This window comes from Macaca thibetana, chromosome 5 (genome assembly GCF_024542745.1).
Source record: "Macaca thibetana thibetana isolate TM-01 chromosome 5, ASM2454274v1, whole genome shotgun sequence".
NCBI lineage: Eukaryota > Metazoa > Chordata > Mammalia > Primates > Cercopithecidae > Macaca > Macaca thibetana.
Window position 1 is genome coordinate 120,663,589 of NC_065582.1, and position 17,369 is coordinate 120,680,957.

The 17,369-nt window shown below is 38.8% G+C and overlaps 1 protein-coding gene across 4 annotated transcripts in view; it reads right to left on the reverse strand.

Moving 5' to 3' along the window:
- The window catches only part of YTHDC1 (YTH N6-methyladenosine RNA binding protein C1), a 36,440-nt gene extending 23,800 nt beyond the window's left edge, over positions 1 to 12,640 (reverse strand). For all 4 annotated transcript variants that reach the window (XM_050791370.1, XM_050791369.1, XM_050791368.1 and 1 more), the window contains exon 1: positions 12,246 to 12,640. In XM_050791370.1, the coding sequence (XP_050647327.1) occupies positions 12,246 to 12,273 (28 nt within the window). In that variant the 5' untranslated portion in view covers positions 12,274 to 12,640. The remainder of the gene's footprint in view (positions 1 to 12,245) is intronic.
- Positions 12,641 to 17,369: the final 4,729 nt, after the last annotated feature.

Below are 17,369 nucleotides of genomic sequence, written 5' to 3' on the forward strand. Positions count from 1 at the left end.
TTAATTTCTATAAAACAATAGAGGGTAAAGAATTGGCCAGTCATGGTGGCTCATGCCTGTAATCCCAGCACTTTGGGAGGCTGAGGCAGGCCAATCATTTGAGGCCAGGAGCTCGAGACCAGCCTGGCCAACATGGTAAAACTCTGCTCTGCTAAAAATATAAAAATTAGCAGGGCGTGGTAGTACATGCCTTTAACCCCGGCTACTTGGAAGGCTGAGGCACAAGAATCACTTGAACCTGGGAGGCAGAGGCTGCAGTAAGCCAAGATCGCACCACTGCACTCCAGCCTGGACGGTAAGAGTGAGTGTCTCAAAATATATATACATACATATATATACACACACACACACACACATACATACACACACACACACACATACATACACACACACACAGAGACAGAGAGAAGTCTGGGCTATCTGGTCTACAAAGCCAGGAGTATACATCTCAGAAGGCATGAAAAGATATATTGGAGCATAAAAAGAAAATATAAGAATGTCTCTATTTTTACCTCATTCTTAAATTTCTAAAATTTCTGATGGCTTTAAAATGTGTACAATAAATTAGTATAGAAATACATATGTACAACCTATAAATACACATTTACCAAAAATGTGCACTCCACAATTACAAAGGGAAAACAACTTTACAGGGGAGAAATGTCGCACAGGCCAAATTAACCAGATAATTAAAGTTAATTAACATCACCAGTAATGAGACAAATCAATATCATGGACCTCCTGTTACAATGCTCTGAGAACAGAACTATGCTTTTGTAATGTTCTATGCAAAATGGAAAAGCTGAACCTACATGAGGAAAAATCAGACAAACCCAAATTAAAGCATATCCAAATATGTCACTGTCATGAAACAAAGAGTAAGAACTATTACACATCAAAGCAGACTAGAGAAGCATGAAAACTGAACACAGCCCACAATATTGGATAACTGGAAAAACTGGTGAAATCTGAATAGTTTATATCAACGTAAATGTATCCCATTTAACGTGTTTATCAACGTTATTTGGTGAACTCGAACATCTGCACGTCTATTTCTTCATCTACTAAGTAATGAATGATTAAACATGTCTTATTCTATATGATTTGTATATATATTTTTAAAATAATAAAATTTTAAAGTGACAAAATATTTTTAAGTAGTAAGCATTAGTTAATATTCGTTGTCTTGAAAAAGGTTGTAAATATCAACGTTATTTTTCTAATTTTGACTGTACTACGGTTAAGTCAAAGAAAGTCCTTATAAGACATATTTAAGCATTCAGGGACAAAGCTGTATTATGTCTAAAACTTACAAATGGTTCAGGAAAAAATGTGCACATACGCACGTACACACACACACAGACACACAGAATGAGACAAACGTGACAAAATGCTAATATTCGCAGAATGTGGCTGGAGACTAAAAGAAAATTCTTCACACTGCACTTGTAGCTATTATGTTTATGTGAAATTATGTCAAAAAGGAAGTTAAACGAAAAAATTATCAATGCGCTATATAATAAAAAAAGTTTAGAGCCTGCTGGTGTGGACTGTAAAAGCATAAAACTGACTCAGACAAGGGAACTATGACTATATTGACATATTCAACGATCATGAGAGCATAAAACTCAGTTTTGTCCCCACTTCCACCTTGTCCAACAAGACAAACCTTAGAAATACACACAAATACCATTTTAAATTTTAAAATAATGTGCTAATGCTAATAGTAAATGTTTAAACATTATTCCAATACCAAAAAAATTTTTCCAAATTTAAGTTGTGCCAAAGAGGAAGTATAAAGCAATGAAAACTGATGAGACAGAACAATTATATTTGTGGCTTCAGGGAAAAAACAAAGCCCACTTGAATTACAGCAAGGTCTATTAATTAACCTGGGGGCTATAAACAGGTTAAAGGGGATTCAAATTTTCCCCAAAGTGGGAAAGAAATCAGTGACTGAAGAGAATAGTTAATACAAATGATAAGAAGGTTACACGGGAAATGGAAAAGATAACATTTTCCTTTATATTTGAGGACAGACACAGTCTAAAGATATCTGTAAACTACTATGTCTGGAATAGCAAAATTGATTATTTTGGGTGGTACCAATGCTGATATGTACTTTCTATCATTTTTCTAAAATGAAAACAGGTTACATGGGTTTTCATTTTTGTTTACTTTTTAAAAATCTTATTTAAAATCCAGACATGTCAAACAAAAAAGCTTCTCTCATCATCTAGACTCATGTTTTTGCTAAGACAAAATTCCTTCAAGATCTGAACGGTGGCAAACACCATTTTTGGACTCTACATCATAAATAAAAAAAAAATAGTTTGACAGAAGTAAATCCACGTTTTACAGATGTTTAATAAGTACTGGGTCAAAGTTCACTAATCAATAAAAAAGTAGATCCAACAGGTCTTCACAGAATCAAATACATTTGCAGAAAACAAAAAGAAAAAATTTAAGACTATCAAATGAAATAGGCAAATATAATGCTATACAAATCTTTTCATAAAATCACTAGATCTTATTTGGAAATATCACCCCCGAACCCTGAACATTTATATATTCTACACTTTAGACATGCTAAATTTAATACAGAATGAATTCTGCAGAATGTTAATTTAAATAAATTTAAGTTTCAAAGACACTTAAAGCCTGGTTTTCCTATAAAAGGGGGTATTACTGTTTTAAAAAGTTTTAATGAATTCAAATTCAGACATTGGTTGCAGTTTTACAAAGCACCTGTAACCTTTTTCAAGACAACAAATATTAACCAATCCTTACTACTTTTTAAAAATACTTTGTCACTTTAAAATCTTATCGTTTTTAAAATATATATACAAATCATATAAAGTAAGGCATGTTTAATCATTCATTACTTAGCAGATAAAGAAACAGAAGCGCAAATGTTCTAGTTCACCAAATACACTTGTCTAATAACAAACAGATTAGTATGAAGTTCTGGCTTTACAAATCTACAGTTAAATTAGATGGGGAACAATAAAAGCACCTTTAACCAAAGTATAAACAACACAAATGCAAAATATTAAAAGGATATATATACTAGAACATAAATTTCAAATTAGTGCACCAGAAAGCTCTATATCTTTAACATTACAACATTTAAAATCTACTGAAATATTCAAAATCAACTATAACATCCTCACTTAAATGATGTACACACTTTTATCCATATTACAGTCCATAACATCAATAAACTGTGTGGTTTTACCACAAACTGGCAAACTAAAACCTACAGGATAAACGTGGCCCACTGCCTGTTTAGAATGGTCTGCAAGAATGGTTTTTACATTTTTAAGGTGCTTATTAACAAGGAAAAAAAAAAAAAGCAAAGAATATGTCAGAAAACACTTACAGCCCACAAAGCCTATCTGGCCCTTTACAAAGAGTTTTGCCAACCCCTGACAAAATACAAATGACCAAATTTTAAGTTACTTTTCTCCATCATTGAAACTCCTTATATATATACTGGAATATAATATACAAGGGAAAAAGTCTTGGAGGTTAAGAAAATACAGGTTATAGCTTACATTTAGGTATCAGGAAATTCCCAGTCTTTCTGAGTTCAAGATTCTTCACCTCTGATAAGAGGCACTTAAAAAAGATCAGTTTTGGGGACAAGAAAAGGAGGACATTTGAATCTTCTATGAGTTTTCAACCTTTAAGACTCTCCTTCCTTATCACTATCGGACTTTAAGAGGTTGCCTGCCCCAATCCTCTTGGTAATGGGCTACATGATATATATAAAACCTGGTCCAGAACACAAAACAAAATCCCTTCTACAACAAAACAGGTATGGTATATACATACATGTTCCAATTATCTACTGCTGTGTAAGATGATCACCCTAAAACTTGACTTAAAACAGTAACATTTTTCATTATGGCTCATGGTTCCGGGGCTCGACCTGGGTCTCCCATGTGGCTGCTGTTAAATGGGGCTAGGGCTGGGGCTGAAATCATCTGAAGCCTTGTTCATTGGCAAGTCTGGCTGATGTCTAGGCTGGGAAGATTCAAAGCTGGAGCCTCTCCAATTCTCTCTGTGTGATTACTCATTACTATGGCAGCCACAAGTAGGCAGACCTCTTACATGGTGGTTTAGGACATTCGTGTCCCAATAGAGAAAGGACCAGGGAGAAATCCAGCAACACTATCACAGTATTTATTCATCACAAAAGCTTACCTAGGTTCAAAGGGAGGGGACACATACTCTAATCACTGTTGACAGAAGTGTCATATATAATACATGACAGATGTTTCCAAAATGACGATAGTTTTAAGGATAAATATTTTAATTATATACGTGAAGTGCATTTTTAGTAACAAAAAAATTCATTTAAATAGGTCAGTGTTAAAGCTTATAGTCTCTGGCCATAACCTTCACTGACTTGAAAAAGTACACTTTCTATACATTTTAATTATTTTTTTAAATGTAGAATGAATTACAAAAGCAGAAACATTTTAATACTCTCACAAGTTACTGCTATTAAAGACTATAATCATCACTGGCATATCCATTTTTAAGAAGAATTATCTCTTTAAGATATAAAGTAATACCCACTAGTTCTAGGTTGACTTTCTATAACCTACTTGAACAAATGTTTTTAACCATTTCCGTTGTCCTGAAATTTAACATTATTGATATTCTATATAAATAGAAATATGTATGCTTTCAATTACTTCACAATAGTATGACAGTAGCATCCCAACCCAAGAATAATAACAGTAAACAAAGATTAGAAATGCCAGGTTACGAAAAGGTCTATAAACATACAATTCATGCACTACAAAAATCCTAATTTCTATGACACAAAGCACTTCACATTGAAAGTTTTTTTTGGAGGTCTATATAGAGAACTATACAGACATTAAAAATAACTTTTTTTTTTTTTTGTAGACGGAGTCTCGCTCTGTCACCCAGGCTAGAGTGCAATGGCACAATCTGGGATCACTGCAACCTCCACCTCCCAGGTTCAAGTGATTCTCCTGCCTCAGTCTCCCGAGTAGCTAGGATTACAGGCGCCCACCACACCATGCCCAGCTAATTTTTGTTATTTTTAGTAGAGACAGGGTTTTGCCATGTTGTCCAGGCTGGTCTCGAACTCCTGACCTCAGGTGATCCACTTGCCTTGGCTTCCCAAAGTGTTGGGATTATAGGCATGAGCCACCGCGCCTGGCCTTTAAAAAAAATCACTTTAAATCTCTTAAAAAAAAAATTTTTTTTTGAGACAGACTTGCTCTGTTGCCTAGGCTGGAGTGCAGTGATATGATCTCAACTCACTGCAACCTCCACCTCCCAGGTTCAATCAATTCTCCCTGCCTCAGCCTCCCAAGTAGCTGGGATTACAGGAACCGCTACCAGGCCCAGCCAAATTTCTGTATTTTTAGTAGAGAAGGGTTTTTGCCATGTTGGCCAGGCTGGTCTCGAACTCCCGACCTCAGGTTAAAATCTATAAAATTTTGTTCCAAAATTAAGATGTCACAAAAAGATGGATTTTTTTAATAATGTGCCAGTGCAACAAATAAGCTTAATAAAACAATCCTACATTAAACAGTATTTACATTTAGAGCTAAAATTCAAATCCATCCAAAAGTTTTATACTAGCAGTCTATAGAATAAACTCAGCTCTTCAATGCTGTTTTAAAAAATTCTAAGGATTTAATATGAAAACCCACTTAAAAATATACTACTTGATTATTAGGGGCCCAGATTCTCACCTGAAAACAACCAGCTGGAGTAGTCTAGTCTTCTGTTAAGACACAGAGAAGGTAACATATGTCAAAGATTTGCATGAGACAATCTGGGTTTGTATCTGGTGAATCAGTGTATTTACTATCACTACCTGAACAAAGAGCATGCTGGCTCTTTAAAAAAAGACAAAACAAAAAACCCATGATATACTACCTAATGTATTAAGCAAGTACTTTATCTGCCAGATTCTGGTATGCACACATATCTGCAAACCCTGCATAACACTGATCTTAAACTTCAAAAAAACTCAAGGCTCAGTTTAATATACTAAGGCACAGGAACATCAAACTAGTTTTAGTATACAGTATATAATACTTTGGGAAAGAGGAGGAAAGCTAAAGGGACAATCCTACTCAACTGCAGATTAACTTCCCTGACAGTTGCAAGCACTGTGTTGTCAGATCTTCCACATTTTCAAGAGGACTCTGAAACCCAGATTTTTATTTGGAATTGCATGACTTTTAAGTGCTGCCTCAATTAAAAACGAAACAGTTGGCTGCTAGATTCCATAGTTGGCTGCTAGATTCCTCTGTGAAAGTATAATCATGTGTGAATGTTTTGTATTAATATTATAATCAGAAACTATTAGCAAAATGAGTTTTGAGGTAAAGGTATAGATTCCCAGGATATAGGAAGTAAACAAGGACATAAAAAGAGTAACAGGTCGGGCATGGTGGTTCACACTTGTAATCCCAGCATTTTGGGAGGCCAAGGCAGGTGTATAGCTTGAGCTCAGGAGCATGAAATCAGCTTGGGCAACATGATGAAACCCCATCTCTACAAAAAGCACAAAAATTACTGGTGCGCACCGCACCTGTACTATCAGCTACTCAGGAAGCTGAAGTGGGAGAATCACCAGAGTCCGGGAGGTCGCGGATGCAGTGAGCCCTGATCGCACTACTATACTTCAGCCTGGACAACAGAATAAGACTCTGTCCCCCTACAACTAAAAAAAAAATCATCATTATTTTTAAAGCCTGTTCAAAAACTGACAAGATGTTAGAAATAACAAAGCTAGCTGTTTGTTGCTTGGCTGGGAGATTTTTGTTTTAGGTAAACATGGAAACTTAAAATTTACCATAATCTTTTTTTTTTTTTTTTTTTTTTTTGAGACGGAGTCTAGCTCTGTTGCCCAGGCTGGAGTGCAATGGCCGGATCTCAGCTCACTGCAAGCCCCGCCTCCCGGGTTCATGCCATTCTCCTGCCTCAGCCTCCCGAGTAGCTGGGAGTACAGGCGCCCGCCACCTCGCCCGGCTAATTTTTTTTGTATTTTAGTAGAGACGGGGTTTCACCGTGTTAGCCAGGATGGTCTCGATCTCCTGAACTCATGATCCGCCCGTCTCGGCCTCCCAAAGTGCTGGGATTACAGGCTTGAGCCACCGCGCCCGGCCTGAATTTTACCATAATCTTTACATTCTTGTCCAGGAAGGTCACAAACCTTAACTCCAGGGATACCAGGGTAGAAAATTAACCTTTATCTGGGACAGTCATTTTTTACTGCAGAAGCTTCTGGGTCAGAGGACTGCACTATTTATTAAGATGTGAGGTTCCTGCATCAGACTAAGATTTAGTATTTAAAGAAAGTTAAATATTAAATATATTACACATTTTTTTTTCTAACACAAGGTACCAAAATAAATTATATTTTAACTCATTTAATATAATTTTAGTGGGATTTGGCAATGAAGTAAGATTACTAGAACCTCCCCCTTCTATATCTTGTAATGTACATTGTACGTTTAGAACTAGTTTCTCAGTTTTTGTCATTCAAAATTCTCATTCCTCCAAATGAAGTTTAAAAACTTGGATTTCCCATCCAAAATTGCTGTCTTCTAAAAAATATACAATTTAAGTGCAAAGAAAGCACTTAAAATTTTCTACCTTACTTCTCCTATAGATAAAATGAATACATTGGAATATCAATTACATACTCTATGCTTTACACAGCCCAAACTAAAGTGAACCAGGAAAGGCATTTTTATCCTAAGAAATTACTATAGCGAGAGCCATAGTATATACACAGTCATGTGCCACAACATTTTGATCAATGATGAAATGCATATACAAACGACAGTGGTTCCCTTAAGATTATAATGCCTCATCTTTACCATTTTGATGTTCAGATACACAAATACTTCCCATTGTGTTACTACCGCCTACAGTAGCATGCTGTACAGATTTGTTGCCTAGGGACAATAGGCTATACCATACAGCCTAGATATACCACCGAAGTTTGTGTAAACACACTATGATAACACAACGAAACCACCTAACAATGCCCACCTTCACTGATAAATGACACATAACTATGTGTGTGCACAAGACTCTGTGTGTGTGTATACAGATTTGTATACGCCTGAATGTAACCATGTGTATAACAGCTGGGCATGGTGGCTCACGCCTGTAATTCCAGCACTTTGGAAGGCTAAGGCGGGCAGATTGCTTAAGCCTAGGAGTTCAAGATAATCCTGGGCAACATAGGAAGACCTCGTCTCCACTAAAAATAAAAAATTAGCTGGGCATGCTGGTACACACCTATAGTCCCAGCTACTAGAGAGGCTGAGATGGGAGGATCACTTGAGCCCTGGGAGGTTGAGGCTGCAGTGAGCCATGACTGCCCCCCATTGCACTGTGGCCTAGGCGATAGAGGCTGTCTGAAAACAACAACTGTGTGTATATATACAGTAGTCCCTCACTTACCCAAGGTTTTGCTTTTGAGGGTTTGTTACCCCCAGTCAACTGAGTCAATCACTGTCCAAAAATACAAAAATGGAAAATTCCAGAAATAAATAATTTATAAGTTTTAAACTGTGCGCTAAGTAGTGTGATGAAGTTATGCACCGTCCCACTCTGTACTACCTGGGAAGTGAATCATCCCTTTGGTCAACAAATATTTGCATTACATATGTTACCTGCCATTAGTCATTTAGCTAACTGTCTCGGGTAGTAGATCAACTGTCCACATACGGCAGTGCCAGTGTTCAAAGTAACCCTTATTTTACTTAATAAGAGGCCCAAAGCACAAGAGTAGTGATGGTGGCATATTGTAATGACTGTTCTACTTTATTATTGTTGTGGTTGATCTCTTACAGTCCCTAACTTATAAATTAAACTTCATCATAGACATGTACATATAGAAAAAAACACAGTATATACCGGATTTAGTAATATCCATTGTTTCAGGTATTCACTGTGAGTCTTAGAACATATTTATCAGGAATAAAGCTAGTAGAGGTTGGGGGTGGGGGGAAAAGTGTTGTATAACTTAAACTGAGAAACTCTTAGCTTTGGTTATCACACTGCACATGTCATATAACCAATCAGTTAACGAAGTCCAACCTGGGAAATATTCAAGGTACTGAAACACAATTACTGTATACAAGGAACCCAGTGAACAAGACAGATGTACTCTGAGCCCTCAGGGAGCTTCCAGTTGGGTAATGTAGAAAACATGTTATTTTTAATGCAGTAACTCATTACACATTACTCATACACGTTTTGGATAGATTATTTTTTGTCTTTTTTTTTTTTTTTTTTTTTTTTTCCTTTTTGTGGAGAACGGGGTCTCGCTATATGACCCAGGCAGGTCTTGAACTCCTGGGCTCAAGCTATCCTCCCGCCTCTGCCTCCCTGAGAGCTGGGATTACAGGCGTGAGCCACCGCGCCCGGCGGATAGGTTATTTTTTAACTGTTCTTTGTAGGAAACTTTGTAAAAGCTTAATAAAATTTATACAAGGTGTCTGCGATAACAGAAAAGATGCGTATTTCCTCCTTATATAGAAAAACAGCATTTAATATTAGTTAACACCAATATTGTAACACTTTTCAAATCCAGTTTATTGGGCAAATTATCACCACAGGAATGACAGGGAGCTAGCAATCTGCCCAGTTATAAGGGTTTCAGCTTCTAGGTATGAGTATTATAGAATCATAATTATAGATTATAGAAATTAATGTCTTTATTACCCAGATAGGTGCAAAACCCTTAATTCAAGAACTCTACGAACAGGAGTCTTTTCACTGTTCTGTGATTAATATAATTGCCAATTTCTGCAACTTAGACTCATTCGTTATCTTTTTTTTTTTTTTTTTTTTTTTTTGAGACGGAGTCGCGCTCTGTCGCCCAGGCTGGAGTGCAGTGGCGCGATCTCGGCTCACTGCAAGCTCCGCCTCCCGGGTTCACGCCATTCTCCTGCCTCAGCCTCCCGAGTAGCTGGGACTACAGGCGCCCACAACTGCGCCCGGCTAATTTTTTTGTATTTTTAGTAGAGACGGGGTTTCACCGTGGTCTCGATCTCCTGACCTTGTGATCCGCCCGCCTCGGCCTCCCAAAGTGCTGGGATTACAGGCGGGAGCCACCGCGCCCGGCCCGTTATCAAGATCTTAAACCATTTATGGAATCATTTGAGAAGGAACTTAACGTTTGTGACATGACTGAGATTTTTAGAGGGTTTATCCTCATAATTTCCTGTTTCATGTTAGGCAATAAAGCACTTAGAGTACCATTTTTCCTTAAGAGAGGAAGAGCCAAGTATTGATTCTAACTATAAAGCTAGGCAGCATGCAATGATGATCAAGTAAATGATACAACCTGTAGGTTACCTAAAACTCTCCCAAAAACAAATAAACAATTCCAGTAGGTAGGTGCTAGTTCTCCATGTAGCCCAGAAACAATCTTTGTTCTAAACTATAAAGATAAAGCACTTATATAAACTTTTTAAATAAAGTTATGAAAATTAAATTAAAAAAAAAAACTAAGCAAATGTGAGGCAAAGAACCTTCTCAAAAGTGGGGAAACGCATCCTATGTATAGACAACAGGTGACATCACTACTTCCCAATAATAGCTATACAGTTTATGTATTTGTATTGCATTATCACCACTAAATCATTTCTAAAGCAAAACTTTTAAAATCATCTACTTTTCTTCTTCAATGTGCATTACTGCGTCTACTCTATCAATGACTTGTAAATATTTTCACATTAGACAACGAATTCTTGAGAAGTACTGAATTTCACTTATGGTTGTGTTTGGTTCATTTCGCCCACCACAACCACTACAGACTCCCATATCCACAGCTCATAAATTACAATCAGATGTTTGCTGAATACTTACTAATTAAGAGTATGTATTTTTAATAACTGAGTTAACTAAGTAAAAGCAGTTTCTTTTACTCACTAACACCATGCAATCCTATGTTCACATTCCTTCTCGATTTCTCAGAAAAAACAAAAAACAAAACACAAACCCAGGGAGATTTTTTAGCATTTAGTTTAAGGATGGAACATCAAACTGCTATAACCTAATCAAAGAACTGCTTTAGGATAGGGGCAGTATCTTAAACATATTCCCACCCACTCCACTTTCCAAGCTTGTCCCTATCCTAGGGCAGTTCACTGAACCATGAAGACTCTCCTGATGTAGAAACCAGAAAAATTAAGAAAAAAGGATCACAGGCCTAAGTAACTTGACTCTAGAGCCCACTTAACAAACCCCCACAAAAATCTCCCAAATCAGTTAGGCACACAGAAGAGATGTGTGAGACACAGAGCAGCGACCGTGTCATATTATTAACTAAAATCTTTCCAAGACTATTGTTAATCTTAGGGTTGAAAAAGATCTTAAAGCAGCATTTAATCTAAACCACTCTCCAGACAGATATTGATGTAGGACCTACATTAACATCTCTAGGGCTTGGGAACTTAGTATATCTTTCCATTATAGCAACATCAGTTCTCCCTACATTTCACTGAAATTTATCCCTCCAACTCTCTATAACTTGCATCCATCTGTTTCTGACTGTACCCTCTGGGACCTACACACGTTTTTCTAGCATAATAGACCCAGGATTTCTTTGTCAGCCTAAGTTACATAGTTATCTTTCCAAACTAAGTATTCATTTTTCCAAGTACTATGTTTTTCCAAAATGAGTATTCGAGGAACAAAACGGCTAGTTCCCTTTGCCTACTGAACAGGAACAGCCAGAAGTTATTTGCAGATATTTCTCAAGATTAAGTGCCAGTGCCACTTCTTAAACATGCTCACTTACCACACTACCAGTGTTGATCGCGGCATTTGGGGTTCTCAAATTTTAGTCTAACAGAAATGGTTGTCCTGAAAATACGCATTACATCCGCATGATCCTACCAGGAAATAAACCTAGGAGCTTGCAACTCAGAAAGGCCCCCTCTCAGCCCAAGACAGCTAAACGGAAAATCAAGCCTGAAATCCGGATCAAAGAAAAACCCTACCGAGATAAAGTGTTAGGCCATATGGAGACCGACGACGAAAGGGCAGGCCTGGTCTCCGCCAATGAGTCCAAGTGTCTCGGTGGGGGCGACCGGCTCCTCACGAGGCAAGCTAACCTCCCCAACCCCCACTCCCGCCCCGCAACGACGACCACTGCTCCATCACTCCACTCCCGAGCCCCAGCCTCGCCTCCGCCCGTCACCTTTCTCCGCACTAACCTTTCTCCTCCCGACTGTCGGCCGCCATTGCTCCCCTTCGGTTTCCGCCGCTGCCGCCGCCGCCGCCGCCGCTTAGACGCGACTCGCGCGGGTGCCGCAGCCGCGGCAGAAGCACGGACCCGTCCGTCAGTACGTCCGCCCGGCTGCGCGCGTCGCACTTGGCCTCTTTAACACTCAGCCTTCTCGACTCTTCCCTCTTTTTCCCTTTCTCCCTTCCTTTCACTCCAGCTTCCAGCCGCCTAGGCCCAGCCTTCTCGTTAGGGCTCAGACTCGAGCGAGGGTATGGGGGAGGGAAGGGAAACAGATGGCGACGGCGGGCGGCGCTAAAATGGAGCCTGCTTCCTGCGCGAAACAATCCCGCTCCCGAAATGCCGTGCGCTGTTTACGCTTCGTTCCTCTCTGGGAACGTCACAGTACGGAGAGGGGCGGGGAGGCGGGACGTGCAAAAGAACGTGACGTGACGTCAGCGCGTCACCCCGCTGCCCTCAGCCCGCTGGTACCTGGAAGGAGTCTTATGCAGAGATTAGGTTGCCCAGGCTGTTCATGGAGTTCCGGCTGTGCTGGATATACCCGGATGGCGTAATTTTCCAACCTGAAACTCTTAGTGGGGTGCCTGCCAGGCCTTTTTAGCTAGAGTCTCTCTAAAGGACTCCTGATTCAGTTCGGGAAATCGGAGTCTTATTTAGGACAAGTCTGGGTGAATCCTTTATGTTTACCAGATGTGCTTTCTTAGTTGGGGTTCCACTCTTACCCAAAGGCAATGCAGCATGCAACCAGCTCCTTTGTAGTCACAAAAGCCTACTAGTTTTTGTTTGTTTTGAGACGGATTCTCGCTCTGTCGCTAGGCTGGAGTGTAGCGGCTCCATCTCCGCTCGCTGCAACCTCTGCCTCCCAGGTTCAAGCGATTCTCCTGGCTCTGACTCCCAAGTACCTGGGATTACAGGCGCCCGCCACCATGCCCAACTAATTTTTTTTATTTATAGTAGAGACGGAGTTTCACCATGTTGGCCAGGATGGTCTCGATCTCTTGACTTCATGATCCACCCACCTCGGCTTCCCAAAGTGCTGGGCTCACAGGCGTGAGCCACCACGCCCGTCCTAGGTTTGTTTTTAATTGGGGAAAGAATTGTATCGTAATATGTCTTTGTAATTAACAACTAATTTAAACATGTATCAAGGCCCTGGGGCACAAAATTGATTAAAGCAGACCATCCAGGAATCGAAACTACAGAAGAAATGACCAGTAGATACATAACTACATAGTGTGGTAAAATCTGCAAGAGAAACTTGCTTAAGATTCATTATCCAATGGAAAGAAAATCTAATTTTGCTTCCCTGAACTATAACTGAATTATAAGGGTAAGAAAAATCTGCAAAAAGGTAACTAAGTAAGTTTATGATATGAAGACAAACTGGCAAACTAATTTCATATTCAGAGAAAGACAAGTAGTCTAGAAGTCTAGAATGTAGTACCTCTTTTTTTTTCTTGAGACTTGGTCTCACTGTCACACAGGCTGGAGTGCAGTGGTGTGATCGTGGCTTACTGCAACCTTGGGCTCAAGTGATCCTCCCACCTTAGCCTCCCCGGTAGATGGAACTACAGTCATGCTCCACCACACCCGGCAAATTTTTTGCATTTTTTGTGGAGATGGTGTTAGCCATGTTGCCCAGGCTAGTCGCTAACTCCTGGGCTCCAGCAGTCTTCCCACCTCGGCCTCCCAAAGTGCTGGGATTACAGGTGTGGAGCCACCAGGACTGGTCCTGTTTCTAGGACCTTAATTGGACATTAATTTGAATATATGAACCTGCACACACCACAAACACACACACATTAAATAATATCTGATGATCCTGAGGAATTGCTATTTGTATTTTTAGTTGTAATAAGTTATTTTTTTTTAAATAATTTCTTACAATTTCATGATGCATATGAAAATATTTGCAGGCCAGGTGCAATGGCTCACACCTGTAATCCCAGCACTTTGGGAGGCTGAGGTGGGCGGATCACCTGAGGTCAGGAATTTGAGACTAGCCTGACCAACATGGTGAAACCCCGTCTCTACTAAAAATACAAAAATTAGCCGGGCGTGGTGGCGTGTGCCTGTAGTCCCAGCTACTCGGGAGGCTAAGGCAGAAGAATTGATTGAACAAGGGAGGTGGAAGTAGCAGTGAGCTGAGATTGTGCCACTTTCACCACAGCCAGGACAACAGAGCTAGACTGTGTCTCAAAATAATAATAATAAATATTTGCAAATGAAATTATATGGTATCTGGGATTTATCAAAATAAACTGGTGGCAGGTGTAGGAAAGTGGGTGGGAGAATAGATTAAACAAGTCTACCCATGAGTTAATAATTGTTGAAGCTGGGAGATACACATGTGAAAGGAAAATCTTCCCCAAATCACTAAGCCAAAGGAAGAAGTCAAGCTGGTGATTGATGTCTCACGTATCCCTAAAATGTATAAAATGAAGCTGTGCACGAACACGTTGGGCACATGTCATCAGGACAGCTTGAGGCTGTGGTGGGCTCTTTCTTAACCTTGGCAAAATAAACTTTCTAAATTGATTGAGACTTGCCTTAGATACCTTTTGATTTACACATACATTAGTAGATATTATAGTCTCTTCTCTACTTTTGGCAATTTGAGTTTTCTTTAATAATTTTTATAAGGAAGAGCAAAAGAAAACAGCCAAGTAATTTAGAAGATATAAAAATGCTGTTTTCCGTGATTCTACATTTGTCCTATTAGAACTAAGGAGTAATTTTTAATGTAAATAGAATTCCATATGTGCATCTTTGTTATTAAAATAAGTTTATGGGGCCAGCTGCAGTGGCACATGCCTGTAATTCCAGCCCTTTGGGAGGCCAAGGCAGGTGGATTGCTTGGGCTCAGGAGTTTTAAGACCAGCTTGGGCAACCTGGCGAAACCACGTCGTGCACACCTGTAGTCCCAACTTCTCTGGGGGCCGAAGGGGGAGGATTGCTTGAGCCGGTGAGGTTAAGGCTGCAGTGAGACATGACTACACTCCTGCACTCCAACCTGGGCAACAGAGTGAGACCTTGTCTCAAAAAATAAACTGAAGTAAGTTTATGTTAAACTAAGAGCACAGCTGTAAAAAAAAAAAGTGGTTTTTAATTCAGTCATGTTAGTAAATAGGAAAAGTTGTTGAGGTTATAAAGAGTGAACTCTAGATATGTTGAACATTGGTCTGAAGGTACTGTATAGTGATTAAGAGAGTAAGCTTTGCAGTCATAATGACCTGGGTACAAATTCCAGCTCTGTCTCTCAATAGCATGAGACCTTAGAGAAATTAATTTCTAATCTTTAGTGTCTTCATAAATGGGAATTTAGAAATAATTTCTGAAGGATTGTTATAATGTTTCAAATGATTTTTTTTTAAAGGCAGTTAAGTGATCAATAAGCTGGAGCTATTGTTATTTTTATTGTTCCTGTAGTTCAGGAAAGATGGATTTTTCTAACAATTATTGTTGGTGAACTTAAACAGAAAATGTAATATTGAGGGACTCAGATTTTTGGCCTAGCTATGGGTGGAAATAACTTTCTGGGTAAAGATGCTAAACTAAAAACGTACAGCCGAAAATCCTCTTCAGACCTGAGGGATCATCACAATATTATTGTAAAAATATAACAATGAACATTGGAGTACAGATATCTCTTTTGAGATCCTGATTTCAATTGTTTTGGATATATACACAGAAATAGAATTGCTAGATCATATGGTAGTTCTATTTTTGAGGAACTTCCATACTCTTTTTTTTTTTTTTTTTTTTTTATAGTCACTGCATCGTTTTACATTCCTGCTATGGTGTATAAGTATTCCAATTTCTCCATATCCTTGCCAAAACTTGGTATCTTTTGAAACAACTTATACGTATGTTGAAAGATGAATGGGTTAAAAAATATATGGTTTATACATTCAAATGAATACTATTCAGTCTTAAAAAAGAAGGAAATCGGCCAGGCACAGTGGCTCATGCCTGTAATCCCAGCACTTTGGGAGGCCAAGGCAAGCCAATCACTAGAGGCTAGGAGTTCGAGATTAGCCTGGCATACGTGGTGAAACCCTGTCTCTACTAAAAATACGAAAATTAGCCTGGCGTGGTAGCTCGCACCTGTAATCCCAGCTACTCAGGAGGCTGACAGGAGAATCGGTTGAGCCTGGGAGGCAGAGGCTGTAGTGAGCCGCGATCGCACCACTCACTACACTCCAGCCTAGGCCACGGAGGAGAGACTGTGTCTCAAATTTTTTAAAAAAATTGAAAAAAGGAAATCTTGCTGTATGTAACAACGTGAATGACCCTGGAGGATGTTATGCTAAGTGAGATAAATCAGTCGGAGAAGGACAAATACTGTACTGCATGATTCCACTTTTATGAAGTATCTAAAATATTCAGATTAATGGAAACAGTAAGATGGTGGTTGCCAGGGACTAGGGGGAAAGGGAAATGGGGAGTTGCTGTTCAACAAGTATAAAGTTTTAGTTCTGCAAGACGAATAAGTTATAGAGAGCTGGTATACAATATTGTGCCTACTGTTAATGTTACTGTATTCTGCACTTAACATTTTGTTGAGGGTAATTTCATGTTCAAGGTTCATACTATAATAAAATGTTTTTTAAAAAACCTCAATAATTACCAAAAAAGTATTTCAATATGTAGTAAAAAGAAATAGAATGCTTCTGAAGGCAGTTCCTTTTATACTCATAACGAATTGTGAATTGAGATGAGTGGAATTTAGCAATAAAAAGTGTCGAGAGCATTGGGCAATATTGATGTCAATTCTACCTAATTTCATCTATAGATTCAAAACAATCCCAATCAAAACCTCAGTGTGCTTTTTAACAGAAATTCACAATGTGAATTGAAATTTACAAGGAAATGTCATGGATACAGGATAGCCAAAACAATTTTGGAAAACAATAACAGTTTTGGAGGACTAGCATTACCTGATTTCAGGACTTATAAACTTATGGTATCAAAACAGTGTGGTATTTATGTAAAGTAAGACAAATACATCAACAGATCAGAATGCAGTGTCCAAAAGTAGAGTCACAAATATTATGGTCAATTGAATTTGACAAAGGCACCAACATAACTGAAA